General features: G+C 34.6%; 2 protein-coding genes across 2 annotated transcripts; both read right to left on the bottom strand.

The window, feature by feature from the left end:
- Window positions 1–694: 694 nt before the first annotated feature.
- On the bottom strand, window positions 695–8,365 carry LOC113703681 (pleiotropic drug resistance protein 1). Its single transcript, XM_027225126.2, has 24 exons — window positions 7,804–8,365; window positions 7,407–7,527; window positions 7,236–7,324; window positions 7,058–7,142; window positions 6,808–6,967; window positions 6,642–6,718; window positions 6,460–6,513; window positions 6,276–6,366; window positions 5,712–6,013; window positions 5,343–5,624; window positions 4,902–5,218; window positions 4,640–4,800; window positions 4,425–4,528; window positions 4,155–4,311; window positions 3,954–4,061; window positions 3,732–3,877; window positions 3,249–3,581; window positions 2,857–3,147; window positions 2,691–2,774; window positions 2,449–2,582; window positions 2,001–2,228; window positions 1,708–1,879; window positions 1,285–1,539; window positions 695–1,178 (listed from the first exon to the last, which is right to left on the bottom strand). Exons 1-24 carry the CDS (start codon window positions 8,127–8,129, stop codon window positions 918–920), a joined length of 4,338 nt encoding a protein of 1,445 aa, XP_027080927.1. The 5' UTR covers window positions 8,130–8,365; the 3' UTR covers window positions 695–917.
- A 9,333-nt stretch (window positions 8,366–17,698) lies between these two features.
- LOC113703400 (pleiotropic drug resistance protein 1-like) lies at window positions 17,699–25,600 on the bottom strand. Its single transcript, XM_027224749.2, has 25 exons — window positions 25,074–25,600; window positions 24,851–24,971; window positions 24,646–24,734; window positions 24,479–24,563; window positions 24,219–24,378; window positions 24,038–24,114; window positions 23,872–23,925; window positions 23,697–23,787; window positions 23,240–23,541; window positions 22,860–23,141; window positions 22,451–22,767; window positions 22,200–22,360; window positions 22,003–22,106; window positions 21,739–21,895; window positions 21,535–21,642; window positions 21,288–21,451; window positions 20,429–20,761; window positions 20,061–20,351; window positions 19,901–19,984; window positions 19,696–19,829; window positions 19,263–19,490; window positions 19,003–19,174; window positions 18,460–18,714; window positions 18,110–18,370; window positions 17,699–17,999 (listed from the first exon to the last, which is right to left on the bottom strand). The coding sequence occupies exons 1-24, from the start codon at window positions 25,391–25,393 to the stop codon at window positions 18,113–18,115; spliced, it is 4,347 nt and encodes a 1,448-aa protein (XP_027080550.1). The 5' UTR covers window positions 25,394–25,600; the 3' UTR covers window positions 17,699–17,999; window positions 18,110–18,112.
- Window positions 25,601–27,866: the final 2,266 nt, after the last annotated feature.

Below are 27,866 nucleotides of genomic sequence, written 5' to 3'. Positions count from 1 at the left end.
CATTGAGAAATTTTTTTTTTATATAATTTTTTTCTAGCAAGAAAGGGGGATGTGGGATTGAGAAATGGGTAGATTGAGTTAATTCTTTAAAATCTTTTCATTATCAAGAAAACTACAGAGATAAAAGACACATATAAAAACACTAGACCTAAAGAACTAAGAATGGCCCCCTCGGTTAGCTCGGGTGGCCTGTGTAGCCTCCTTAGGTGAGACAGGTCTGGGGTTCGACCCTGAGCTCGAGCAATCGGGGTAATTTCCTGGGGATCGGTGGGGCCCGCTCTCCTCGGGGTTGGAGGATTAGTCGGGTGTAGGCCCGGATACCCCCAACTGAAAAGAAAAAAAAAAAAAAAAAAGAACTAAGAATGCATTAGAAGTTTATTTTTACATAATGTTGTGACATCAAATGAGGGCTTATCAATTTTTTCCACTGAATAACTCTTATTCATAGTGAATATGGAATAGTAGTATATTCTACTCTAAAAAAATTGAACCAGCAAGTTCCTGTTTTACTGGAAAGTGCTAGTTTGATGCCAAGAAAACCTTTTTCCTTTTTTTTTTCCATTTGTATTTTTCTCCAATGAAGATCTGATTTTTATATCAAACTTTCACCCTCTTTATATTGCACTATTATCAGGAATGAGCCTGTGTCTCCTCTTGTATGTATGCTTTCTGGATCAAAATTTCTGAACAAAAGTTACTGAAACTATAATTTCAAAATTAATTAAGCAAATCAACAATTACACTGAAAATCCCTCCAACAAAAAAAAAAAAAAAACTTTACACTGCAAAAGCTTCATAACTACTAGCCATAAATCAATCAAAACCATGTGGCTGCAGCACCTAGAAAATATTGTCTTGTACCATAAGCACGAGCAATTTACAAAGTCTTTCACCAAATTTGTTCTATCTTCAAAATCCTATCTTTTCTGGAAGTTAAATACTTTGATTGAGAAAGCAAAGATGAAGGTGAAAAGTGTAGCTACTCCAACAATTATAACAGCTACATATCCCACAAAATCATGCCTGAATCCATAGTAACTCCTTATGAATTGTTGGACAGTTTGATTCGTGTCAAGCATCTTTTCTTCAATGTCTCCAAACTGTGAAACTACTAGACCATACAATGTCCAAGCAACGGGGCAAATGTAATAGTACCATCTCCACCAAACAGGAATTTTCTGTGACAAAACAGAAAAAGAATCAAAAGGAAAGCTTGGGATGAAGAATAGGTTGTGCAGCGTCTGAAATCTGACAGTTATCTGATAGAGTATATTGGGAACTTACTGGCTTTGGGACGAGGAATCCTGAAAAGAGGTTCCATAAGATGTAAAATGCAGAGGAGGCTATTGCAGCAACTTGTTGGTTAGGAGTAACTGCCACTGTCATCATTCCATAAGTTGTGTAGTATAACAAGGTAAAGTACATGAAGAACAGATACCAAAAGAACTTTGCAGCTGTCCACTCGAATCCAATCATGGCATATACTAAGACCCCGTATATGATCGTTTGGACAAGAATATATGGGAGCTCAATCACAATCTGCATGTCAAAAAAGTGTAATCTCTTCAGAATGCAGACAGAAATCAGAAACAATTCAAATACTTCGTGCTTCAGTTGATTATGGTATCTAACATGATTGTGTGGTATTAAAGCTGAAAGATTTGCATTAGCTTCTTCAGTATACTATCTAACATTGCAACTAATTACCTGTCCAAAAGCATATGACAATGCTGAATACATTCCAGCTGCTCTCTCCCGATAGAAGACTGTTCTTTCAATAGCAATAACAGGTTGAATAGCTGTTGCATTTTGGACGCCGATAAAGAGAACCGCAGCGTACATAGAACCCATTGCATTAAAGAGATCTTGCTGCACCGTCCTGTTATTGAGTATGGATTAACAGTTAAAACGTGGAACAGAAATCACAGTGATGTATGGAATTTAGGTTGCTAAAGAACTTTTTTTTTTTTTGGTGGTTGTTTTTCACCCTTTGTATCTACCTTTTGGAGCCAAGATTCCAGAACACTGTTCCAAACATCAATGCGATGAATGTTGTAAATATTAATCTCACTGCAGTGTACTTGGGGTTCCGCCAGTATGACAAATGTTGTTTCCATAGGCAAGCCGTGAATTGAGTGAAGAATGGCTGAGAATAGTGGGTAGAGAAATACAGATCCTTTGAGCCGGGAGCAGGGGTACTCAGTTCCTTGATCAGTGTCTTATTTCGCCTGATTTCCAGACATACAGCCATCAGTATTAGTAGTGGGAATAAAGAGTTTAGACAATAAAATTTCTAGAATCTTTAAAAGTTTCAATTGGATTATGACAGGAGAAAGATCTGTTTCATTTGGATTCCAAGAAATTTTAGAACACTACCACCATTCCATCATAAGTGTCTGAGAACCACGTTATTGCTAGCAGAAGAAAGTGAATAAAACAAGGGACTACCTATATAGTTCAGAGCTTTTGTACAGTTCTGCAAAGTTAACACCAAGAGCTGACTCTTGCGCCAGTGAAGTCACGTCTAACATCCAGGTTGCAGGGTTATAACCATCTCTAATTTTGCTAACTCCTTCTATTCCCTGAAGGACACAGGAAGAAGAGGAAAAAGAAGAAGAATCTGATATTTCAGCTCTTTTAAATGCTAGAAATTTCAGGATCTAACTGCAATTAGGAATTAGGATCCTCACCTCAAAATACCTAATGAGCTCAGAAGAATGGTGTCCTAGAGGACCAACATATATTTCTTCACCCCCTCTTTTAAGAAGCACAAGCTGCAGGGTTCGAGTAGCATTTAGCTTTCCTTTCCAAGCTAAAAATCAAAAGAAATGGTCAAAGAAAGAATGGATAAATCACCTCATCAAAGGCATCAAATATATCAATGCTTGGCTGATGAATGGTGCACACAACAGTCCGACCCGTATTCACTGTGTTCCTCACTGCCCTCATGACAATTGCAGCAGCCCTGGCATCAAGGCCTGAGGTGGGTTCGTCCATGAATATGATTGATGGATTGGCAACAAGCTCAACAGCAATGGTTAGTCTTTTGCGCTGCTCAGTTGAAAGTCCGCTTACTCCAGGCAATCCAACAATTGCTTCCCTCAATGGAGTGAGCTCTACAAGCTCCATGACCTCTTCAACAAACATCTGCAAATTATTTTGTTTATGAAATGACTGTCAATAGTCAAAATCTGAAAGTTTGTATGATAATTCCAAATATACAAATTCACCATGTAATTATGAATAACCTTTCTTGTGGAAGCATCTACTTCATTAGGTAATCGAAGCCATGCTGAATACAGCAAAGATTCATACACAGTGACATGAGGAGAGTGGATATCATTTTGCTCACAATATCCAGCTATTCGTGCAAATGTTTCTTGCTTCTTTGGGTATCCTGATATGGAGATTGTTCCTTCAATATAACCCCCAGTTTTTCTGCCAGCCAAGACATCCATCAAAGTTGTCTTACCAGCACCACTAACACCCATCAGTGCTGTTAGAACCCCTGGCCTAAAAGCACCACTGATGCCTTTTAGAAGCTCAAGCCGGTCCTCAGTTTGTCCTCGATCTTTCATTTCCTGAAAGATGAAAATTGCTCTCAGCATGTATAGATATATATATATATATATATATATATGTAAGAATCAGGAAGAAAAGAAATATAGAGGTTTTCCAACGTTATGGCAAAAATATAATTTTCATATAATCTTTAGAAATTCCGAACTGACCTCTGGCATGTCCACTGAATATCTAATCTCATCATAAGTGATTGACAGAGGTTCAAAAGGTAGAAGCATTCCCCTTTTCCTTGTTGGTTCAGCATCACTTCTGCTGCCCACTCTGGATGACATAGTTCTTCCAGCAGTTCTTCTTTCTGCACATTCAAGAATTGGGTTTGTCAGTTGAATTCCTTAAATTACTAACGGAAGCTGAGTAGATTCATGACCTACCATTCATGTCCTTCCCTTCTGATGATAATTCAGCTTCTTCGCCGGTCTTGCTAGCATTCCTCTCTGCTAGAGATTCTTCAGAAATAACTGCCTGAGGCTTCTCAAATGCTGCACGAAAATTATCATCTTATAGGTGCATTCTTTGTCAATTTAAAATTTTTTTTAAAAAAGCATAAAACAATAATCCAATTAAATCTTTACGTTTCAGATAGGTGAGAGCCAAGGTGTATAAGAAATTGAACAAGAAAAGGTATCCAATCAGAGCTCCTACTCCAATCCAATACCAACGTGCTTCTGCAAAAATCCCCCTAGACTCCAAGACTGATGCACCTAATGGCTCTGTTGATCCAGGAAGAACCTGCAGGCGAAAATTTCAATTAAGGATTTTGTTTTGGTCCTAATTCAAGAGTTAAATCATTAGATTAAAAGCCAATCTCCAAGGAAGAACAAAAGTCTGGCAGTAATGCTTACTTTTCTCCAACTCTTCCCCAAAAATTCATTCACAGCGATAGCATTCTGCCCGTACATCATAGGAGAAATCCAGTAACCCCATATCCACCATTTTTTTATATTATCTAAAAGAAACAGTAAGCTTTCTTGAATCAGATTTAACATTCATGAATTCGGCTAACACGGTTAGAAGTAATAACAATAACATTTTGTAGTCTTTTAACCATATGTATTACCATGTGACAGTAGAAATCCACCCAACAGCATTACTGCAAGCAATGAAAAGGATCCAAATGTGTTTGCTATAATCATATTCCTTCCCAATGAACCCATGAGGCGAAATAGCCCTGAGGCCATCTGGCTGACACATACAAGCAGCAGATACTGCCTGAAAAATCTGCATTATGGGCACTTAGTACATTAGTGGAACTTGCATTTGCGAGAAACTTTTGGATTAATAAATCTAATAATTAGGATGGCATCAATCAGAATGTTTACCTGCCAGCATTTGAGTCAAATCCAATCACATAGTATGTCATACCCACCCAAAGGGCAGTTTCTACAAGTGTAATTGGAATCTTGAGAATCCACGTAGGCAGAGCATATGCCCATGCAGGAAAGAAGAGAAGGTCGCGTTGCTTGTAAAATACTGGAAGCTTTATTATAGTGAGGGCAAGTTCCGAAAATCCATTGAACATAATCATGATCAGAGTGAAAAAGAGAGCACCCATGACTATCCCACCGTCAGTTGCCGTATCCTTGTGAATTTTAGTTCTCAGAAATACAGTCATTGTTATAAGTGCCATCACGATCAGCTGAAATGTGAATATAGCAGTTAGATGGAGTTCATTTGGTATTGATGACTACAAGTTTCGCTTAAACTTAATCCACAGAACATATTTTAAGTAGGAAAACTACCAATTTTGAAATGTCACTCACTTTTATCATTGCAAATGTATAGACAAATGAATTCCTCTTCATGAGCAGAAATTCTCTTAACATGCAGGCTTTCAAAAGTTCCATTTTGCTGACTCCATACTTCTTAGTGCTTAGAGCAGCAGGGTGGCTCTTGGTTTTGTCAAAAGGAACAGAAAGTTGATCTCCTAGTTGATTTCCAACATGAAATGATTGAAATGCTTCAGCAAATGTCTTTGCAGAAACAAAACTATAGGGTACATTTCTGTCAGCCCAATACTGTTCTTGATCTTTCTTTGATGTCACCTGTGGTTGCATTGAAACATTAAGCATCTTCCTGCATTTGTTGATTCAGAATCCTTAAAAATCAAGTCATTACAGTGCAAAATATACCTCTTGTAAGAAGTCAGCAACTCCTTTTCTCTCTGGACATTTGAAACCCATGTTTTCAAAGAAATCCAGAACATATTCTCGGGGACCTTGATACACAATTTGACCATCCGACAACAGAATTATGTCATCAAACAGATCATAAGTTTCTGGTGCAGGTTGCAGGAGAGATATCACAGCAGTTCCTTGCAATATGTGAATGGATTCCTTAATGGAATTTACGATCTGAAAGGTTGTTGAACTATCCAGACCAGTTGATATCTCATCCATAAGGAACACTCTTGATGCTCCAACCATCATCTCCCCTGTAGTAATGAGTTCAGAGCATCCAAAAAGCCTTTAGAACATCAATGGGATTCGTATCATTTTTTGAATCCTTTTACAGAATGAAGAAAATTTTGGGCTAACAATGAACAAGGTGACTGTGAAATAGTCAAGCATTTGCCCTCAGGTGATATTCCAAAAGTATTTTTCTACTTGAAAACTATTTAGAACTAAAAGTTGAAGAGCTAAAATGGAAAGCTGTCACAAAAAAGTTGTCAGGGTTGGAATTCTTTATGCATATACCTGTTGTTACCCTCTTTCTCTGTCCCCCAGAAATCCCTCGTATCATTTCATTGCCAACAAGTGTATCAGCACACACTTCAAGTCCCAATATCTATAAATGACAAAAGGTAACAGCAGTTGGAGAGTTGTGTTCTTGCACTAATTTCCATTAGTTTCAATTAGAGCTCTCTCAGACTCTCTGTACCTTCATAACGTAGTCTGTTTTGACAGTGCTCTCCTGATTTTCAAGTGCTGCAGCCTGAAGATATACAAAAAAATTCTCATGGACTCGTCGATCAATAGGAGAAATTAAAGAGGTGAATGAAATTTATTCTACTAAAAACAAGTTAGGATTGTTGCACTATGAAACTTCTCCTGAATGATTACCTTCATGAAGATGTCAATGTCAGGGTCCGGCTTAATGTTAGCTTGCTTTTCTCGCCTTGATAATTCTTCCAGCATATCTGGAAAGTACCAGACTCAGACTTTCAATCACAATAAAGGCAGGAATTTAGAAAAGATATGTGCAACACAGGATGAAAATTGTACTAACCATGACGAGGTCCAACTCCTTGGCATCTCTCTGAAAAAGCTAGTGTTTCTCTCACAGTCATTTCTCCTATGTGAAGATCATGTTGACTAATATAGGCAGATGTCCTTTGTGGCACAAATTCATTTAATCCATGACCATTGTATGTGATATTGCCAGACACCTGTGGGCTCAAAATAACTCATAATTAAGTCACCAGCAAATTTGCTTCTCAAGATTTGGAAAAGCAATACAAACAAGTTTATTTCCTTACTTTAAGATCAGAATCAAGTCTTCCAGCCAATGCTAAGAGTAAAGTTGTTTTCCCGGAGCTTGGAGGGCCTAAAAGCAAGGTCAGTCTGCAAATCCAGACAGTTTTAAGTGTTATAATGGACTAATTTTAGGCATATCCATGAGAAACATTGGCTGGTACTTTCCATCTTAGATCTTACCTTGCAGGCTTGATGATCCCACTTACATCATGAAGTATTGGAAATGGTTTCTTTCTATTTGGAAGAATATGAAGGTAACCCAACAATCCCTTCAAAGAAAAATGCACAAAAAACATAAAATAAATGAAATGATGTCATACATGAATAGAAAGAGATGAGAAGATGCCTTACCTCTACTATATTAGCAGAGAAATTGACTAGTGTGGGGAGTGCTCTGCTCCCTACATGAGCCTCTGCCTCCACACTTAAATTCTGAAACCGTACTTCAACAGTGGGAAGATCAATACCAACTCTGCATCGATCAAACAAACAAAACCAAAAAAATTTAGAGAAACACAAATTTCATTTCGTTACAGAATAGGAACTGGAGAAAGAAGGTGGGCAACCGAAACACTAGCACTTTCCAGAACAAGTATTTTAGAAGGGGAGGGGACAGGCAAGGAAGACTCTTGAGAATCAAGCCATTGTTCTAAAACAAGAAAGAAAGATCCTCAATGACAGAGCAGGGTACATCAGAATCTCAGTCTAAAAGATTAGCTTAATATAACGCTGAAGAATTCAAGATTACCGGTCGACTCGTTGCTTGAGCTTCAACAAGAACTTTTCATTATCTTCCTCTGCAAATTTAACTTGCCTCTCTAAAATAATTTTCCTCTCAGCTGGTCCAAGATGCTCAATATCAACTTCTCTTCGTTGGCCTTTTTCTTCATCAGTAAGTATCCCTCTCCTTAACCGATGATATGTGGGAAGTCTTTCAATAGCAGCCCATTTCAGTGCCTCTTCATCATCTTCTTCACGAGAAGATTTCGAAAACACGTCTATTGTGGTGTTCCTCCATACATTAGAGCTACTTAAACGAAGACTACCAAGACGGTATATTTCGCTGCTTTCCATTTCATGCAGTGGAGCAGCACAATGCTCAACTTTGAATCTGATCAAACTAACCGAAACTAATCAGATACTAGGTTTAGAACTGGGGGGATTTTCCTGGTTTGAAACAATTCCGTGAGGATGTGTATATATAGTAGTACTAAAGCACTAGCACTTTCTTTGAACTTGGACAATGCAAAGAGACCCACCTGCACGAACACCTGTATTTTTTTTTTTCGAGGAAGCACCTGTGTTTTGATGTCAGGCTTGACGTAGTGAGAATCTCTAAGATTAGAAAATTATTAGTGGTTGAAAATGATTATTGCAGAATTAAAGAAGGGATAATTGCAGAAACCTCCCCTGAGATTTCTGACATTTGCACTGACCTCCCCTCTAGGTTTAGAAATTGCATTCACCTCCCCTAAACAATAACAATTGGTTGCAGAAACCTCCTTGACAGCTTTTGTAGAAGTGAGATAAGAATTTTCTTCCAATTTTGCCCTTACTTGCTTGACAATTATTATTTGCTTGACAATTGCTTAACTAATTATCTAATTAGTTAATAGTTAAACTAATTAACTATTAACTAATTATCTAATTAACTATTAATTAATTATCTAATTAATTAATTAACTAATTATCTAATTAACTAATTAACTAAATCTTTTGTCTGTCCGAAACTAACAAATTATTTGCATGTTAAACTAATTAACTAATTAACTGTTTAACTAATTATCTAATTAACTAATTAACTAAAGTTGTTGTCTGTCCGAAACTAACAAACTATTTGCATGTTAAACTAATTAACTGCTTAACTAATTAACTAATTAACTAACTAACTAATTAACTAACTATTTGCATGTTAAACTATATGCAATACGTATTACCTATTTAAAGTATCGGCTCCTTATAAGTATTTTACTTTCAAACATTTAATTTATGATAAAAACATCAATGTTTGTAACTAAAATTCAAAAAGTATTACAGTAATATTCTTACAAAAAGAGGGGGCATAGGGTCATAAATTAAATGTTTGAAAATAAGAATATTGATATTACTTGTAACACTTTTTGAATTTTACTTACAAACATTGATGTTTTTATCATAAATTAAATGATTGAAAGTAAAATACCCATAAAGAGCCGATACTTTAAATAGATAATGCGTACTGTATATAGTTTAACATGCAAATAGTTTGTTAATTAGTTAGTTAGTTAATTAGTTAATTAGTTAATTAGTTTAACATGCAAATAGTTTGTTAGTTTCGGATAGACAACAGTTTTAGTTAATTAGTTAATTAGATAAACAGAAATTAGTTAATTAATTAATTAGCTAATTAGTTAGTTAATTAGTTAAGCAGTTAATTAGTTAATTAGTTTAACATGCAAATAGTTTGTTAGTTTCGGATAGACAACAGCTTTAGTTAATTAATTAATTAGTTAATTAGTTAAGCAGTTAATTAGTTAATTAGTTTAACATGCAAATAGTTTGTTAGTTTCGGATAGACAACAACTTTAGTTAATTAGATAATTAGTTAATTAGATAAACAAAAATTAGTTAATTAGTTAATTAATTAATTAGATAATTAGGTAGTTAATTAGTTAAGCAGTTAATTAGTTAATTAGTTTAACATGCAAATAGTTTGTTAGTTTCGGACAGACAACAGCTTTAGTTAATTAATTAATTAGATAATTAGTTAATTAGTTAATAGTTAATTAGATAATTAGTTAATAGTTAATTAGTTTAACTATGTAGAAATAGTTTGATTAGTTAATAACTATTAACAATTAGATAATTAGTTAATTAGTTAATAGTTAATTAGATAATTAGTTATTAATTAATTAGATTATTAGTTATTTAGGTAATTAGTTAATTAGTTAATTAGTTAAACTATGTAGAAATAGTTAATTTAGTGTAATTTTTATTAACAAATGTTTTGTTGAGTTTGATGAAAGTATTCATCACATTCATTTGGTAAAATTAAATCATGTCAGGGGTACTTTAGTAAATTGACCCACTTTTGCCTATTAAATTGCCTCCAACTTTTAATAGGGGAGGTCAATGCTATTACTATAAAAGTCAGGGGAGGTTTCTGCAATTATCCCATTAAAGAATGTCAACTTGGAAGTTGTCAATCTAGAAACCAATTAGGGAAAATTGCAGAAACCTCCCCTAAAGTTTCTAACACTAGCACTCATTCCCTTGTGGTTTAAGAAATAGCACTAACCTCCCTTGAACTTACTGATTCTGTTGCATATTCAGTCCTGACCCAAAAAAGTGCCATTAAAATATTATTTTAAGGAGTGAAATGAAAATTTTGTGCTAGATTTGTCCTTTGTGTTGCATGCTAACTAGTATTAGCAAATGAATGATAAAGCACTAAAAATCAATTAACAATTAATAAACTTCAGGAGGTGTAGTTTATGGACAAATGGGCATTACTTATTCAAAGTACCAATTCTTTATGGGCATTTTACTATCAAACATTTATGCACATTTAATTTATTATAAATAAATAAATGTTTGTAAGTAAAATTCAAAAGTGTTACAGTAATATACTTACGAAAAAGAAAATGGTAGGTTATCTATTTAAAATAAATTAAATATTTTTTAAAGAAGAAATGGCCCATAAAGTACTGACTCTTTACAGCTTTCCTTTAATTACATGAACAAAGTACCGATTCTTTATGGGCATTTTATTTTGAATCATTTAATTTATATTAAATACATAAATGTTTGTAACTAAAATTCAAAATGTGGTACACTAATATTTTTACGAAAGGAAAACTGGTAGGTTTTGTATTTAACATAAATTAAATATGTGAAAGTAAAAAAAGAAAAAGAAATTGCCCATAATATAACAACTTTTTATGGATTTCCTCCATTAGATGAATAAAGTACTAGCTATTTATGAACATTTACTTTGAATTATTTAATGTATGTTAAATACATGAACGTTTATAAGTAAAATTCAAAAAGTGTGACACTAATATTTTTATGAAAGGGAAACTGGTAGGTTTTGTATTTAACATAAATTAAATATGTGAAAGTAACACTCATAGGTAGTTTAATTAGTTACTTAATTTGTTGACAAGAAACAAGGTTTCTTTTGCAAATTCGTTCATTAGGTTTTTCCAAATAATTAGGGTATAAAGTTAAATTCCCACAATCTTTTGTTAGCAATAGGCCCCAATTTCCTCTTAGGAGAGGTCAGTACTATTTTAAACTATAGGGGAGGTAAGTGCTAGTATTAGAAACCTTAGGGGAGGTTTCTGCAATTATCCCAACGAATTAATTTTGTTAGAAAATTATTAGTGGTTGAAAATGATTTGTCGCCGAAGAATAGTAAGTCAACAGGGAACTTGTCTATCTGTTGCAGTTTCGAAGATCAAGTTCGCCGCAGCCTGATTGTGTTGGTTATCTAAAGAACTAGTCTGATATAATAGCAAAACAAGATATTGGTGCTAAAATATACAGTAATATGCGTATAATAATATTTTTCATTCACTGCTAAAATTCAGCTGATTATCAAACATATTTGAATTAATTAGTTCAGCAAATTCAATCATCAGTACTTAATTACTTTCAAATTTCAAATTTTAGATTTCAGATTTTAGCATTATCAAATGTCCCTGAGACTGAACATTTGGATTTCAATTTGGCTATACATTTAAAACTTTTATTTAAAAATTAGCACTCCCTCGTTTCTATGTTGACACCATGTTTTCACCTTTTAATTCTTTGAAGTAAAAGTCATGTTTTGAAAGTCAGCACAAAAAAGTTGCTAATTTTGCCCTAAATAAATTTTAAAAAAAAGGGTAAATTTTGTAAATACCAAGGCACTTCAAATAATGAGTTATAGAATATATCGTAAATTCACCCGAAATTACCTAATAAAAATGTTATCATTAAATGTCTTTTTATAAAAGAATATGTTGATCGCTCTCTTTCTTTCATTAATCACACTCTCATTATCATTTTTATTATATAATTTTTATTTATCAAATCATAATAAATAATAGGAGTGTGATTAAAAAGATGAAATGAGATTAACATTTTCCCTTTTATAAAAAGTTGAAAGGTTGACCACGATTCTTTTGTCGACACAATGCTCATTACCCGCAATAGAGATGCTGCCTATACATAGGAATGGCAGTGGGGAGAATTCTTATATAGACATGTGACTATTGACCGATGGATGTTGCAAGCAGACAATATTGGTCAAAAAATGACTGCAAACAGAATGCTGATTTACGAGTATCACTTGAGTTGAACAAATAAACTTGTCAAACACATAAAGCAAAAAAAAAAAAAATTATAATAAGAGATTACACAAATAAAACTGAGGGCTGTTTCCTCGAAATTTCTTAAGACAGCTAATTAATTTCATATAGTAAATTAGGAAAGACAGTAAGATCAATTAAGTAAATTCTGTTGTTGTTTGGTTAAATTTTTTCTTTTTTCTTTTATTGAAAGTAAGTTAATTGGAGTTAGTTTTAAGACTGGTCTGTTATGCCTTGACAATATGGAATACAAGTGTCTAATAGAGTCATGGATTCATATTTTCTTATATTGACAGTGTTTGAATTTTTTTACTGAATCTGATACATGCCAAATGTGCCAAAAGACAATAAACAAAAATATATATTGTTAACGAATTATTCAAGCCTTACATTCATTCATCATAATTCATCACAATAAACAAAAAAATTTGGCGTCTTTCTACGAAAAATACTAGATTAGGATAGATAATTTTTCTAAAAAAAAATTTCGTTTGTATCATAAATACATTTTTCAATCTATTTTTTATATTTTTAATTAACTTTATATTTCATATACATCACATCACACCTATCCAAAGATCTAACCACATTTTTTATTTCAAAATAATTCTAACCACATGGCTGGCTGGTGTTGCGTAAACAGCTGTAATATCAGGTGGTTCAGTTGACAGCAATGATGAGGGAGGGAGGAATCCACCTTTAGTTTAGGATGAAGACTACAAGTACAAGAAGTAATCGCATTAGTCAGCGTTGCTGCGTTACATCAGGCCTGACCTGGCGATCATTTTCGATATTCCAACTCTCATTACATTTCAAATGACAACGAGGACCAGCTCAAATCTAATAAGTTCGTCACCGTGATAGAGGTAGTGGAGCACTTTTTATCATTTCACATGTTTTGTGATGGGGCTAGCGAGCACTTTTTAACATTTCACATGATTTTTAATTGAGCTTCTCTAGCATGACAAGTTGTGATTGTAAAGAACATTTTATCGTTGGTGATGAATAAGTCTGAAATTGGATAATTGAAATTGAGTTTTTGGTGCAAATTTTAACAGGGGTATATTTTAGGGTTAATCACAAAAAGTCCTCCTAAGATTTGAAGTGTTTTGCAGTTTACGTCCTGACGTTTTAGTTTTCTCAATTTATCTCCTCCGTTAATCCATCTCAGCAAAAACATTACCGTTGATGAAAATGCCCCTCCCCCCTTAATTTTAACTGTTAAAATTTCTGACGAAAAATGGCCTTCTTCATGTTTTATAATGAAGCGATCCCCACAAGTTTTCTAGTATGTATGGAGCATTCATCGCATTTAAAAAAAATTCTCTCCTTCATCCACAACATTTACAACTAAAATAGAAAAAAAAAGTTCCAAGCTTCTTCAAATTCAATTCCTTGCACTTCCTCTAGATGTTGTTCATTACACCATATGGAAGAATCAATTCAAGAAACTTGTAGAGGTGATAAAATAGCACCTTTGAGAAGATTTTGGACATCGAAAAATTTTGGAAGGAGTTTTTTTGGATGTTGAAGTTATAAAAGTTTGATTTTTATGATACGCAAATAATTTTTTGTGCATTTTAGAAAAATAATTTGTAATACAAATTTTTTTTTTATCTAAAATCGTTATGCATGTGATTACTTCAAATGAGTGGACACGAAACTTTGCGACAAGAGAAGAGAAATATATGCTTTATTCGACCCAAACTTGTAGGCATTTATATCTGTTCATTATTTTTTTTTTTTAAGGAATACCATTATTCTTTGGATGTCAATTAACAACTATCAGCACCATTACCAAATGTTTGCTTTGACTACTTGTCAAAGAGATACAGTGACAAAAAATAAAACGTTAGGGGGTAAACTGTAAAATGCACAAAACCGTAGAGGGACTTCTTGTGACTAACCCTCTATTTTATTAGTATCTTCTTAGACATTGTTTTAGTGTTTACATTCATTGTTTTATTGCTAATGCTTGGATCCCCACGTGTTTTCCCATAAACAATGGGGTTAATTGCAATTTATCCCTTAAAGTATAATACTCTGATTCTCACTTTACTTCTTAATATTTATTTTGTATCACTTAACTCCTTGAGAGACAAAAAAAAAAAAAAAAAAAACCCCCTCTACTATGTAAGTTTTTTTTTTCCTTTATTTCTCTCTTCTCTTTTTTTTTTATTTCAAAGTAGTTTTCTTTAATCAAATTTTTATTTCTAAGAATCAAGGTATGCTTTAAGGAAATAAACTGTCATTATTCATTAAACCTAAACAACGGAAGTATGACATTGGGTGGAAGATATTGTTGGACCACATGATTTTGCATTTTAATTTTTGGGAGACTAAGGGCAACTGCAACGGAGTGTAATGATGCGTGTAATGCCTGCCATGATACGGGTTCATTACACGCATCATTCTAATGATGCATATAATGGGTGGGTCAGTATCAGCAGATCAATTTTTTTGAAACTGTAACGGACTAATTTTTTGAAGCTACAACGGACAAAATTTATACCAGCAAGTTAAAATTAGCAACGTTCATTTTTTTTTCCAACGGTTATGTTTTAATTCTCTATATAAACACACAACACACTCCTTTTTTTTTCATATCCTACTATTCTACTATATTATTTCTTTTACTCTCTCACTTATTTTCCTCAACCTCTTTGCACAATTTTTTAAAATTTCAATATTTTGTGAATATGGATGAGAATTTTAGTACTTTTACAAACATGTTAAATGTTCCAAATATAGAAAATTCATCCTCCTCACAAAATCAAAACCACCAAAATTTTCCAAATTACCAGGCATTATATCTTCACATTTGAGGTATCACATATTTGTTTAATAATTGCATAATTATTTTTCAAAAACTAACAATATATTATTTTTTAGAGATAGAAAAAGATATATTGTTCAAATTTAGAAATTAATAATATTATTTTTTAGAAAATAAAAAATCCAAAAGGTAAAAAATTTAATGAAAGTTAATAATTTTATTTTTTAAAAATAAAAAAATTATTTTTTAAAAATACTTTATTTATTTATGGGATATGAGTTATGCATTATTAAAATAAATGTTTGATTTAATTGTGAACCCATACTATTACACCTTGTGGACCATTGTGAGTGGAAGTATAATAAAAGAAGAGAAAGTGAAATGTTGACGTGGCATATGGATTACTCTCTAAAGAGTGTAAACCATTGTGAATGCTCTAAGACCTAAAGAATTAAAAAATTAAAGGTAATTCTTGTGATAATACAAATAACAACCCTCTTAACTTTTGTGTTAGGCGTATTATTTAGTTTAACTAAATAGGGATAACATTAGTATTTTTGTCTATTGTGCACTATTATTTGTATTGTAGCGTTATCACTTACCAAAATCTAAAGGAGTATGGGAGGAGGAATGAATTGATTGGTAGAAGATGAAAAAGTATAAGTGAGAGATCCCAAATTTAAGACCTCCTCCTTACACCCAAAAAAAAAAAAAAAAAAAAAAAAACTAATGGAGTATCATTTTTTTAACTCTCTTCTTTTTTGTCTTGTTATCCTTTTCTCTTTTTTTACTTTGTAGTATTTTGTTTATGTCCATTGTATAATGCAATGAATTTGGTAAATATATTTCTTTACCTTTTAAATATGGTGACTTAATTATATTTGACCATGTTCCAGGACAATCAACCCTAAATTTCATTTTAATTGCCTAAGCATTAATTTTTTTTTTCCTTTTAAGACTATCTGGAAAAAATTTGACCATACTCTAGGGGTCTAAATGTAATCGACTCAAATTCAGTGAATCAGTTTAATTTCATCGGAGCTATTAGAATTTCACAGCTTCCCCCAAAAAGTAAACCCTAAATCATCCAAATTCGACCCTAAAACTTTGTTTCCGATGGATTGTGGGTAGGGCTTTGCCGTTATTTTTACGGGGAAACAGTAAGATTCGGAAAATTCTGCAAAATCCGTTCAGTTATTGACGGAAAATTGCAGATAGCAGATTCACTTTCAAACCCTAGCCCTAGATTATTCAAGATCGACTGAAAACTTATTTCATTAAGATTTTGTGAAATTGACTGAGGACTTTTTCTTGGTTCTCGATGAGTAACTTATATTCTATGTGGGATTTGATAATCATATTATGCTGTGAAAGAATTGAAACTGCAACTTCCTTTTTTTCTTTTTCTTTTTTTACTGGGAAGTACACTTTTATGTCGGAAGAGAAAGAAACAGAGATTCTTTCTTTCAAACGGAGAATTGGAGGATCTTTCGGAGATACTAACCAGTATCCATTCTGCACCCATTAGAAATAATTTTTATTGGATATATTAAATTGGGGCGGAAAAAGTTTAAAAATGCATTTACAGAAGAAGTGTCTGGTAAACATCTGGGAAGCATAAAGATTACGGCCTAATGGATGATCAATGTACAATGTTGACAGAATAGACATGGTTTTCATGATGCTGCTTGAATACTAGTTCAAACACTACCAACAAATAAAAATTCAATAGTGCGACAGTGGCAACTTTGCAATGGGGATGATGGGATCAAGAAAAGAAATTGTTCAAACAATGTTGTCCAAGTTAACAAAGTTCAGAGGATCTTTGTCTGAACTTTGTTGGTGCTTATGTGAGGCTGGAATTCCTTGCGATTCAGGCGATGGAAAGCTTCTGTTAGAACCATATCATGGAGCATTTTGAAGCTTCAGAAAAGGTGCACTATCAGAAAAGTATGCATTCTTAGCATGTGTTTCAAGCTTGCAACAAATAACTAGTTTCATTTAACTCCGATAGAGCTTCGGAGGATAAATGAACTCGAAAATGTTTGAAGAGTTTTGTTAGCTCAAAAAGTAATTGCCTGCTTCGGTTACATTATATAGCCCATTTTACTGTTGCAACTTTGAAGAGCTTAGTGAGGAGTCAGAGCTGCAATTCACTATGCCAGCAGTTTCCATTGCAGGTGCGGCTTTCAAAATTATCTTCTCAGATGAGTAACTAACAGCTACTCAAAAAGATGGATGCCTCTTCCCATGGGGAGTCTTTCTTGTAGCATGAGTAGGGGGCTAGTGTTTATATCCCCATTCACAAACTCTTGTTCTTTGTGTTTTTCAGAGCATGCCAAAAACCCCAACCAGCTCAGGCAATTTTTTTATCTGTTCTCTGCTACTAGTCTAGTAGTCTTCGTTTAAACAGAAGAAGCCAAATACTTTTGGCGGCTTCCACAATTTTTAGGCCTTTCATATAGGAAGCATTGTTTTGATTCCAGGAAATATGACTACATTTATGAAGGCTTCTATGCAGTTACATATCCACATTTATGGGAAACTTTTTCCATTATTTTCAAAAATAAGCTTTACAGGATAGTTATATAGTAATATTTTCAACTAACAAGTTATCGTAGGGATACGTATAGAACTTTTTCATTTGACGAATACAATTACCTTAACTAAAGATATCTTCGGATCGATGATGGTCATCTTGTAGTGTACAAAACTTTTTTTCATGTGCAGTTTGACATAACCAATTGCAAGATACTTGAATCAGTAGTTTGCTGAAGCAGACTAGACTGACTCCCATTATCAATAATATACTTCAAGGGAATCAAAATTGCTATCCTGTGAAGAGAGTGGTAGGTGTAAATGTGAGAAGCAAAATCCATGATGTTTCTTGCTGAAAGCAAAATTGACTACAATAATTTACATGTGGTGCTGACAAAAAGCCTAACCTCTTATCTTTTCTGGAAGTTAAATGCCTTGATTGAATAGGCAAAAATGAAGCCGAAAAGAACAGAAATTCCCACATGAATGATGGCAACATATACCACAAAGTCATGTTTGAATCCAAAGTAACTCTCAATGAAGTGTTTCACGGTTTCATTGGTGTCAAGATCATGCTCTATGTCTGCAAACTGTGAAGCAACTAACCCATACAGTGTCCAAGAAACTGGAGACAAGTCGTAGTACCATCTCCACCACACTGGAATCCTCTGCATTAATCCAGAGAACGAAACCACATAAACCACTTTTTAATTGTTGAATCAGTGAGAATTGAGAAGAGACTTAATCGGAAACTTACAGGTTTTGGGATCATGAATCCTGAGAAAAGATTCCATAATGCATAGAATGCAGATGAAACTATCGCAGCAATATTTGCATTTGGAGTAACAGCCACCGTCATCATCCCGTAATATGTGAAGTATACTAAAGCGAAAAACATGAAGAATAGATACCAAAAGAACTTGGCAACTGTCCACTCGAATCCAATCATCGCATATATTATGATGCCATATATGAGCGTTTGAACGAAATTATATGGAATCTCGATCACGACCTGCATGTCCGAGGATTTAGTACAGAAATCGTCTAATACATTTAGTATATTCGGAAAAAAGAAGTACAATTCTCATTTTCCAAGAAATCAAAATGCAATTATCATAAACAATGTAGTAGGGGAATAAACCAACAATTTGTCTAAGAAGAAGCTTCATCGTTTGCAATGGCACTATTCTAATCATCACTTAGAAAATTTCAAGTTTTATTTATTTTTTTTAATATTATGGACATCCCACTTCTCATTTCACCTCTTCTGGCTGATAACTGCAAACATATAAGCATTTACCTGTCCAAAAGCATATGGCAATGCTGAATACATTCCAGCAGCTCTTTCCCTATAGAAGACTGTTCTCTCTATAGCAACAACAGGCTGCACTGATGTAGCATTTTGCACTCCGAGAAATATGACAGCAGCATACATCGACCCCATTGCATTGAAGATATCTTGCTTACTCTTCCTGGATTGAGAAATTTTTAAGATAAGCATCAGAAGAAACAGTTCCCACCGCAGGGAGCAATTTTTACTACTTTTTTCTTTACATTTACCTTTTGGAGCCAAGATCCCAGAAAATTGTACCAAACATTAATGCTATGAAGGTTGTAAACAAGAATCTGACTGCTGAGTATGGTGGATTTCGCCAATATGACAAGTGCTGTTTCCAGAGGCAAGCCATACACTGGATGAAGAAGGACTGGGAATACTGAGTTGGGAAGTATAAATCCTTGGAGCCTGGAACAGGTGTACTGAGTTCCTTGATCAATTCCTTATTTCTCCTGAAATATTTGACCAGGAAGAATTATGTAATAGAATCTTGAAGAGCTTCAAATTTTGCACTAATAGATAATCAATTTGTAGAATTTAGAAATTAATGGGTAATCAAATCTGAAGCAAATACGTAAATGTTTTAACAATATTTGGATTTGAGAGGCGAAACTAGATATCCACTATCATCACTATTGCTATTTAACATGATCGTACCTATATACTTCTGAGTTTTTATACACTTCTGCAAAGTCAATGCCAAGGGCCACTTCTTGTGCTGCTGAAGTAACCTCTAACATCCAAGTTGCAGGATTATAACCATCTTTAATTTTATTGACTAAAGGGATTCCCTGGGAGCAAAATTACAAGTAAAATATTTGCTAATGGAACAATTTGATGATCACTTCATGTATATCCTCACCTCAAAATAGTTGATGAGCTTCGAACAATGTCGCCCCAATGGACCAACATATATTTCCTCGCCGCCTCGTTTTAGGAGGAGAAGCTGCAAAAAATGCATAATGAGATTCCGCAATCCATATAAAATGGAAGAAGACTGAATTATTAAAAAGACGAGTCACCTCATCAAAAGCATCAAAGATGTCAATGCTTGGCTGGTGGATTGTGCATACAACAGTTCGACCTGTGTCCACTGTGTTCCTTACTGTTCTCATAACAATTGCAGCTGCCCTCGCATCCAGCCCTGAGGTTGGTTCATCCATGAAAATTATAGATGGATTAGCTACCAGCTCAACAGCAACAGTCAGCCTTTTGCGCTGCTCGGTTGAAAGGCCATTAACTCCGGGCAATCCAACTAGTGCTTCCCTCAATGGATTCAGCTCAACAAGCTCCATGACCTCTTCAATGAACATCTGCATAAATTTGTAAACGTTAAAAATAGATATCAACCGAATAATAGTAATTAAAGTCAATATAAGATTAGAATCACCTTTCTCGTTGCAGCATCAACTTCAGGAGGCAACCGGAGCCAGGCAGAGTATTGTAAGGACTCATATACAGTAACATGGGGGGAGTGAATATCAGTTTGCTCACAGTATCCTGCTATACGAGCAAAAGTTTCTTGCTTCTTTGGATACCCTGATATGGAGATCCTTCCATCAATATATCCTCCTGTTTTTCTTCCAGCCAAGACATCCATTAGTGTGGTCTTACCCGCCCCACTGACACCCATTAGAGCTGTCAAAACTCCTGGTCGAAAAGCACCACTTACACCTTTTAAAAGCTCTAGCTGGCTCTCAGTAACACCTTGAGCTTTCATTTCCTGCACCCATAGATGTGCCATCAGTATTCAATCTTAAAATCATTAATTTTAGTACCAAGTTCATGCAATACTATAACCAAAAGATGTAACTCAGAAGTAATGGCATTACTCTCCCTCGATATCAATGGGGAGCATAAGTTCAATGTGAGCAAAAATAAAAAGAAATGACATCAGAAATAAGATCCTCCACATGAATGGTACTAGGTCCTGTGGCACATTTGGCTTCCCAGCCTCCCACAATTCCCCCATCAGATTTAATGGCATCGCCTACTCATTCAAATGCAACTAAGTCCTGTGCTTAAGACATGCTCTTCGATATGGGATTTGACTAATGTTTCTTCACAACTCCAGTACATGCTGCCACGTGATTGTGTATTTGCTAAGAAAAATATATAGCCACAGAAGACATAGAGCTGAGAGAGAGAGAGAGTTGAATGAATTTTTAGAAAACATGAGCAAATTCACAGAATGGAAGGCATCTTATGTTGTATCAAATTCAAATTGATCACATTGATTTTGAAGATACCTGTGGCATATCTACTGCATATCTGATATTATCAAAAGTGATAGATAGAGGTTCAAAAGGTAGAACCATCCCTTTTTTTCTGTTTTGGTTAACCTCATTGGTACTTCCCACTCTGGATGAGATAGATCTGGAAGAAACGCTTCTTCCAACTTCATTGTCCCTTTCTGCATATTATAGATAGCTGAATATGTTAGTTGGAAATTTTAGTCCACAACTCAGACCAGAAGAAAGCTTGATGACCACCCACCAGAAGCTCTTTTTCTTCCTGAAGATAACTCAATAAGCTTACTTCGCGTGCTGTCTTGACTCTCATCTGAGATTTCTTGAGGTACAACTGCCCGAGATTTCCCAAATGCTGCATCAACATTTTAAATCAGGAGCCAGTTTTTTGAGCTGTTTAAAGTGTTAAAGATTAAGATTAAAAAGCATAATACCATAGAATAGCACTTACGGTTAAGATAAGTTAGTGCCAGGGTGAAAAGATAATTGCAAACTAGGATATATCCAATTAAACCCCCTACGCCAATCCAATACCACTTTGCTTCTGTGAAGATACGACGAGACTTTAAGACTAACACACCTAATGGCTCTATGGCACCAGGAGGAACCTGTAAGCCAAATGTTCCAAGAAATGTTAATCTTCCTCAAAAAAATTCCCAGTTTTAATATAGTTGTTCTAATACCTTCAAACAAAATGCGACTCCTAAACTCTTACCTTGCTCCAGCTTTTTCCAAGAAATTCGTTGACACTAATAGCAGTCTGTGCATAAGTAAGTGGAGAGAGCCAGTAACCCCATATCCACCATTTCTTAATATCATCTGTTGCAGAAGAAGAAGAGAAGATGAATGATTGCATTTAAGCTGATGTAGAATTGAATAGCTGTATGAATCTGACTGTGTGTATTGTTCTACCTTTTGACAAAACGAATCCCCCAAGAACAAGAACTGTCACCAATGCACATGTACCAGCAGTGTTTGCAACTATGATGTTCCTTCCTATTGCCGCCATACACCGGAATAATGCTGACGCCATTTGGTTAATACATACAAGTAGAAAGAAATGTCTAAAGAACCTACCATCAAGAAATTCGATAGTATTAAAAAATTTTTTAAAAAAATTAGATTTTTCACTGTTAGAGATAGAGACAATGCTAAATATTAACCTTTGAATGTCTGGATCAAATCCAATCGTATAGTAAGTCATACATGACCAAACTATGGCTTCGACGAAGGATATTGGGATCTTGAGGATCCATGTTGGGAGAGAATATGCCCATGCTGGGAAGAAGAGAAAGTCTCGCTGTTTGTAGAAAACAGGAAGCTTCAGAATGCTCAGGGCAAGCTCAGAGAATCCATTGAACATTATCATAACAATGGAATAAAACAGGGCACCCACAAAAATTCCACCATCCGCTGTTGTATTCTTGTGCATGTTAGTTCGTAGAAACACAGTCATTGCTATGGATGCCATAAGGATTAGCTGACATGTGATTAGAACTGTTAGTCTCAACTTAATTTTATGTATAATGCACAAAGATAATGTAGTACATTCCCGACAGAGAGGGAACTCACTTGTATCATTTTGAATATGTAGACAAATGAGTTTCTCTTCATAAGCAAGTACTCTCTTGCTGTGCATGCCTTCAGGAGCTCCTTTTTGCTAACCCCATACCTCTTAGTAGTTAGAGCAGCTGGGTGACCCTTGGCTTTGTCAAATGGAATGGCAAGTTCATCACCTAGTTTTCGTCCAACATGGAATGACTGAAACGCTTCTGAAAATTCCCTAGAGGAAATAAAGTTATAAGGTTCATCCCTTTGTGCCCAGTACTGCTCTTGATCTTTCTTTGATGTCACCTTTTATAAATCATCAAATCATGCTAATAAGTGCTCTAGCTTCCATCATAGGATTCGAAAAGGCATACAAGAATCTGGCAATATCAAAATTATGTTACCTCTTGTAAGAAATCAGCAACTCCTTTTCTCTCGGGACATTTGAAACCCATGTGTTCAAAGAACTCTAAAACACTTTCACGAGGGCCTTGATAGACTATCTCACCATCTGACAGAAGGATTATATCATCAAATAAGTCATAGGTTTCTGGTGCAGGCTGCAGGAGTGAGATAACTGTAGTCCCTTCAAGAATATGGATTGACTGCTTAATTGAATTCACAATTTGGAAAGTTGTAGAACTGTCCAATCCAGTTGATATTTCATCCATGAAAAGTGCCCTGGCTGGTCCAACCATCATTTCTCCTGCACGAGATTGTTCTAAAAAGTTTATGGTCTATTAACAGATGATGGTAAAATGAAAGGAGCATAGCTAGTCACTGATTGTAATTTGCAACTTGGGTCACCAATTTACTTAAAAAATAAAACGAAGGTATGCAATTGTCTTCATTAGGTCTTACCAGCTGTAACTCTCTTTCTTTGACCTCCAGAAATCCCTCTTATCATTTCATCACCAATCAAGGTATCCGCACACACTTCAAGTCCCAAAACCTGCCAATTAAAATTCAAAAAGTGTTTGATTTGTTTCATTCACTACATCTACTTCTATTAACTCAGAAAAACATCAACTCTTACCTTGAGAATGTAATCTGTAATAACGCTGGCCTCTTGCCCTTCAAGTGATGCTGCCTAAGAAATAGAGTGGAACACAAAAAGGAAAACTTTAGATAATGAAATAAGAATTGAGAACTAGATTCTTTCTCAGAATAGGCAAAGACATTGCTCTTGAAACATTCAATACCTTCATGAAAACATCAATATCAGGGTCTGGTTTAATGTTTAATTCCTTCTCTCTTCTTGACAATTCTACCAACATTTCTGCAACAAAAAAAATTTAAAGTTGACAGAGCAGAAATTTAGGCAGGGCGCCCCTTGAATTGTTTCTCAAACTTGATAAATATTTACATTATACTAAAACTGACCATAACGGGGTCCAACCCCTTGACATCTTGCCGAAAAAGATAGTGTTTCCCTGACAGTTAGTTCTCCCATATGAAGATCATATTGACTTATATAAGCCGATGTCCTTTCTGGTACAAATTCCTTCATTTCATGGCCATTATATGTCACTCTTCCAGAGACCTGTGGGCTCAATTAGCACAAAGATACATCCATGAAGAACAACAACTCCTCATCAACCAGGAGAGCAAACGTATTTCGGAATCAACCCATTTTTCCTTACCTTCAGATCTGAATCAAGTTTCCCAGCCAAAGCCAAGAGCAAAGTGGTTTTCCCAGAACTGGGTGGGCCTAAAAGCAAGGTCATTCTGCATAACCACACAAATCAATGTTTCAAAAATCAGGTAATCCAAAGGAAAAAAATAACACTTGCTAACTCGGTCTTCTTACCTTCCGGGCTTGATAATTCCACTGACATCCCGAAGGATTGTGAGCTTTTTCTTCCTATTTGGTAGAATGTGGAGATAATTGAAGAAGCTCTTCACGGATGAAAAGAGAGACAAATAAAAGCTAATTAGCAGCATCCCATGATTAATCCTGTAACTAAAAGATGTCAAAATTTTTGTACATTTTCTTCATGTAAGTATGGCAATACCTCTAGAATATTGACAGTGAAATTGAAGATTGTTGGCAGTGCTCTACTGCTAGCGTGGGCTTGTGCATCAACATTCAAATGTTCAAAACGAACTTCAATCGTAGGAAGACTAATACCAACTCTGCGTCCAATTAAAATAACACAAACCAACATAAGACCTTAAATCAAGAAACAGCCAAACAAAAGATTAATCACATTGCTTGGATCATTCTGTAAAACTTACCGGTCCATTCGCTTCCTGAGCTTCAGCAAGAACTTCTCATTGTCTTCCTCAGCAATTTTCACCAGTCTCTCGAGAAGATTCTTTTTCTCTAATTCTCCAAGGTTCTCTACATCAATCTCTTTCGAGCCTTCTTCTTCTGTCAAAATGGCTCTCCTTATACGAAGACAAGTTGGAAGTTTCTCTATGGCTGCCCATGTCAATGCCTCTTCATCATCTTCTTCTCTGGAGGACCTGGAGAAAACATCCAACCCACTGTTCCTCCATATATTCGAGCTACTTAAACGTGCACTGCTTATTCTAATTGCGTCACTACCTTCCATACTTGCTGGAACAGAATTTTAAGATGAATTTCTTCAGAGCTGGAGTTTATAAGTGACTCATGAGCTTCTATACTACAATGTGGTTAGAGTATAGATCGCTATGGGATGAAGAGGGATGAATTATTATGATGTTACGATCCCTCCAATTTTTCTAATTGTAGTTGATTTTTGGAGAGACTTTGACGCTGAATTGTCGGGTGAACTTCATACGGAATTGATACTTTTATACAGCATTTGGTCAATTTGAAGATACCATGGTGGTTGAGTTTTGATTTCTTGGCAACACATAGTTCGAATATAATAATTCACAAACAATATTTCAGTACTGTCATTGGGAATTGACGCCATCTCTTTGACTGCACTTTATTAGTTGTAAACTTACTCTCTGTCAATCTCTCTCCAAAACTTATGTATTGTTTAGTGCATGATTTTTCCAAGCCAGTATATGTTTGTCTTATTTCTTGGAGGTTACAAAAGTTGACTGTGGCTAATGTATAATTGTGAAAATCACACAGTCTTAAGCTTAGAAGGCATTCAATTAAAAAGGAAAAGATACGCTTAAGAGGGCATTCCTCAAAGAGGTGGATCTCCATTTTTGTGCCCTTTTGTGTGTCTTTGGGTTTTTTTTTTTTTTTGGTGTGTGTTTGTTGGGGGGGGCGGGGGTGTGGAGATGGTTTCAACATATAGAATTTGCTACAAAGATATTCATTGATTTCCTCAGTTTGCTCTTTTAAAATACTTGGGAAGCTAGCATTTTACCTACCATAAGATGTCATTGCACATGCTAAGCTAATTGCTAGATTTAGTCCACAAATATAGAGGCAAATATTTAGGCATGAAGTGGGATCATAGACAGAATCAAGAAATTTCCTTCGAGAGGCTAATCTTCATTCAATTAAATCTTAAATATGTAATTTAAAATATTTTTAATTTTTTCCGGGGCAAAAGTTAATGGTTTTTTTTTAAAAAAAAAAGTTTAATTTCTTCAAGAAGAAAATCTTAATTTTCTAAAACTTGGGAGGCAGGGGCCCTCTTCACCACCCCCAGTTCCGCCCTGAGTAGGATGAAAGCCTAACCTATAGTACAGTATTAGGATGGGCATGTACAAGAATTCTTGGCCAAAGCTCAAAATTTTTCTCTTCCAATTGGCATCAAATAAAACTCAAATGCAATATGATGTGAAACAACCAATTTTCAGACGACAACCCACAATTACATTAAACACTATAATCTTGAAATTTTCTCTTCACATTTTCTAATCACTAGATTAATATTCAGGCATGAGAAAATGTGCATGATGCTGAGCATTTTATTAGTTCCCTCCTATCATTTGAGACTGAAGTAATGTGAATAATCATACCAACCCTTGGCATCTTGTAGAATTAGTCCAATTCCATATGCTATGCCAGAAATTTTTGTCATTATTCTGAAGTGGTTAATGGTTACATCATTTTCTCAGACTGCTTTCTTTGTAAAATTCATCACATTTAGTAATGATCGACAATTTATGGCTCAGTGCTTTTTATTGTTTAGATCAAAACTTTTTATAGTACTTTAATCGGCTTTCTACATAATGAAAAGAAGGGATAGTATCTTTTCCAGAGAAAAAAAAAATCCACCACGTAATCTTAATGTTAGTTTTATGTAGAAATTTCTTTTAATTTTTTTAATGTTTATTTTGTTCTACAATTTATGATTTCTCTAAAGTTGCTCTGCTTTTTTTTTTCCATTTTTTTATGACCTACTACCCTTCTTTTGTTGATCCCTTTTTTAAAGCTAATTTACACAAAATTAAATTGTAGATGTTACTATGAAATTGAAATATGTACATATTATTATTTAAATTAAAAATTAAATATTCTTAAGCGCTTTTAATATATGACACTAATTACATTCCTTCTCTAAAATTAAAATCCCTCAATTTTGATTTGTTCAACATCTTGAGTTGCCAGATGATTGAAATAGTAACTATAGACTTGCTTTTGGTGGCCGGTTCCATAATATCTGCTCGCCCGCGATTATGGCTAAACTCGACCAGAAATTAATTATGTCATCCTGCTAATGACGAAAACTTCATTAATATGTATATATAATAAATAAGAAAGATCTGCAAGTGAAAGAAGACAAAGAAAAAACCAAAAGCAGGGACACATATATAATAACTGCAACATGATTGATGATGCCACAAACACGACATGTTTCTTCTAGAAAAACAAGAAAAAAAAATGGAGGATTGAAAGTTTTATCTTAGAACTTATTAATAGAGATGAAAGATAATCAAGGTATTCAATACTCGAATTGAATTTGGTTCGGTAAGAGCTTAGTCAAGTTTGATTCGTCAACTAATCAAACTAAATTTGAACAGTATTTTATATTCGATAACGTTCAAATTCGATAAAAAAAAAGGTCGTTTAAATTTGGTTTGGCAAATAAACAAGTCAAATTTAAATAAAATTTCAAATTCGTTAAAATA

Source organism: Coffea arabica, chromosome 8e (genome assembly GCF_036785885.1).
Source record: "Coffea arabica cultivar ET-39 chromosome 8e, Coffea Arabica ET-39 HiFi, whole genome shotgun sequence".
In the NCBI taxonomy this organism is placed as follows: domain Eukaryota; kingdom Viridiplantae; phylum Streptophyta; class Magnoliopsida; order Gentianales; family Rubiaceae; genus Coffea; species Coffea arabica.
Note: the sequence above shows the minus strand (reverse complement) of the source record. Positions and strands in the feature narration are given on the sequence as shown.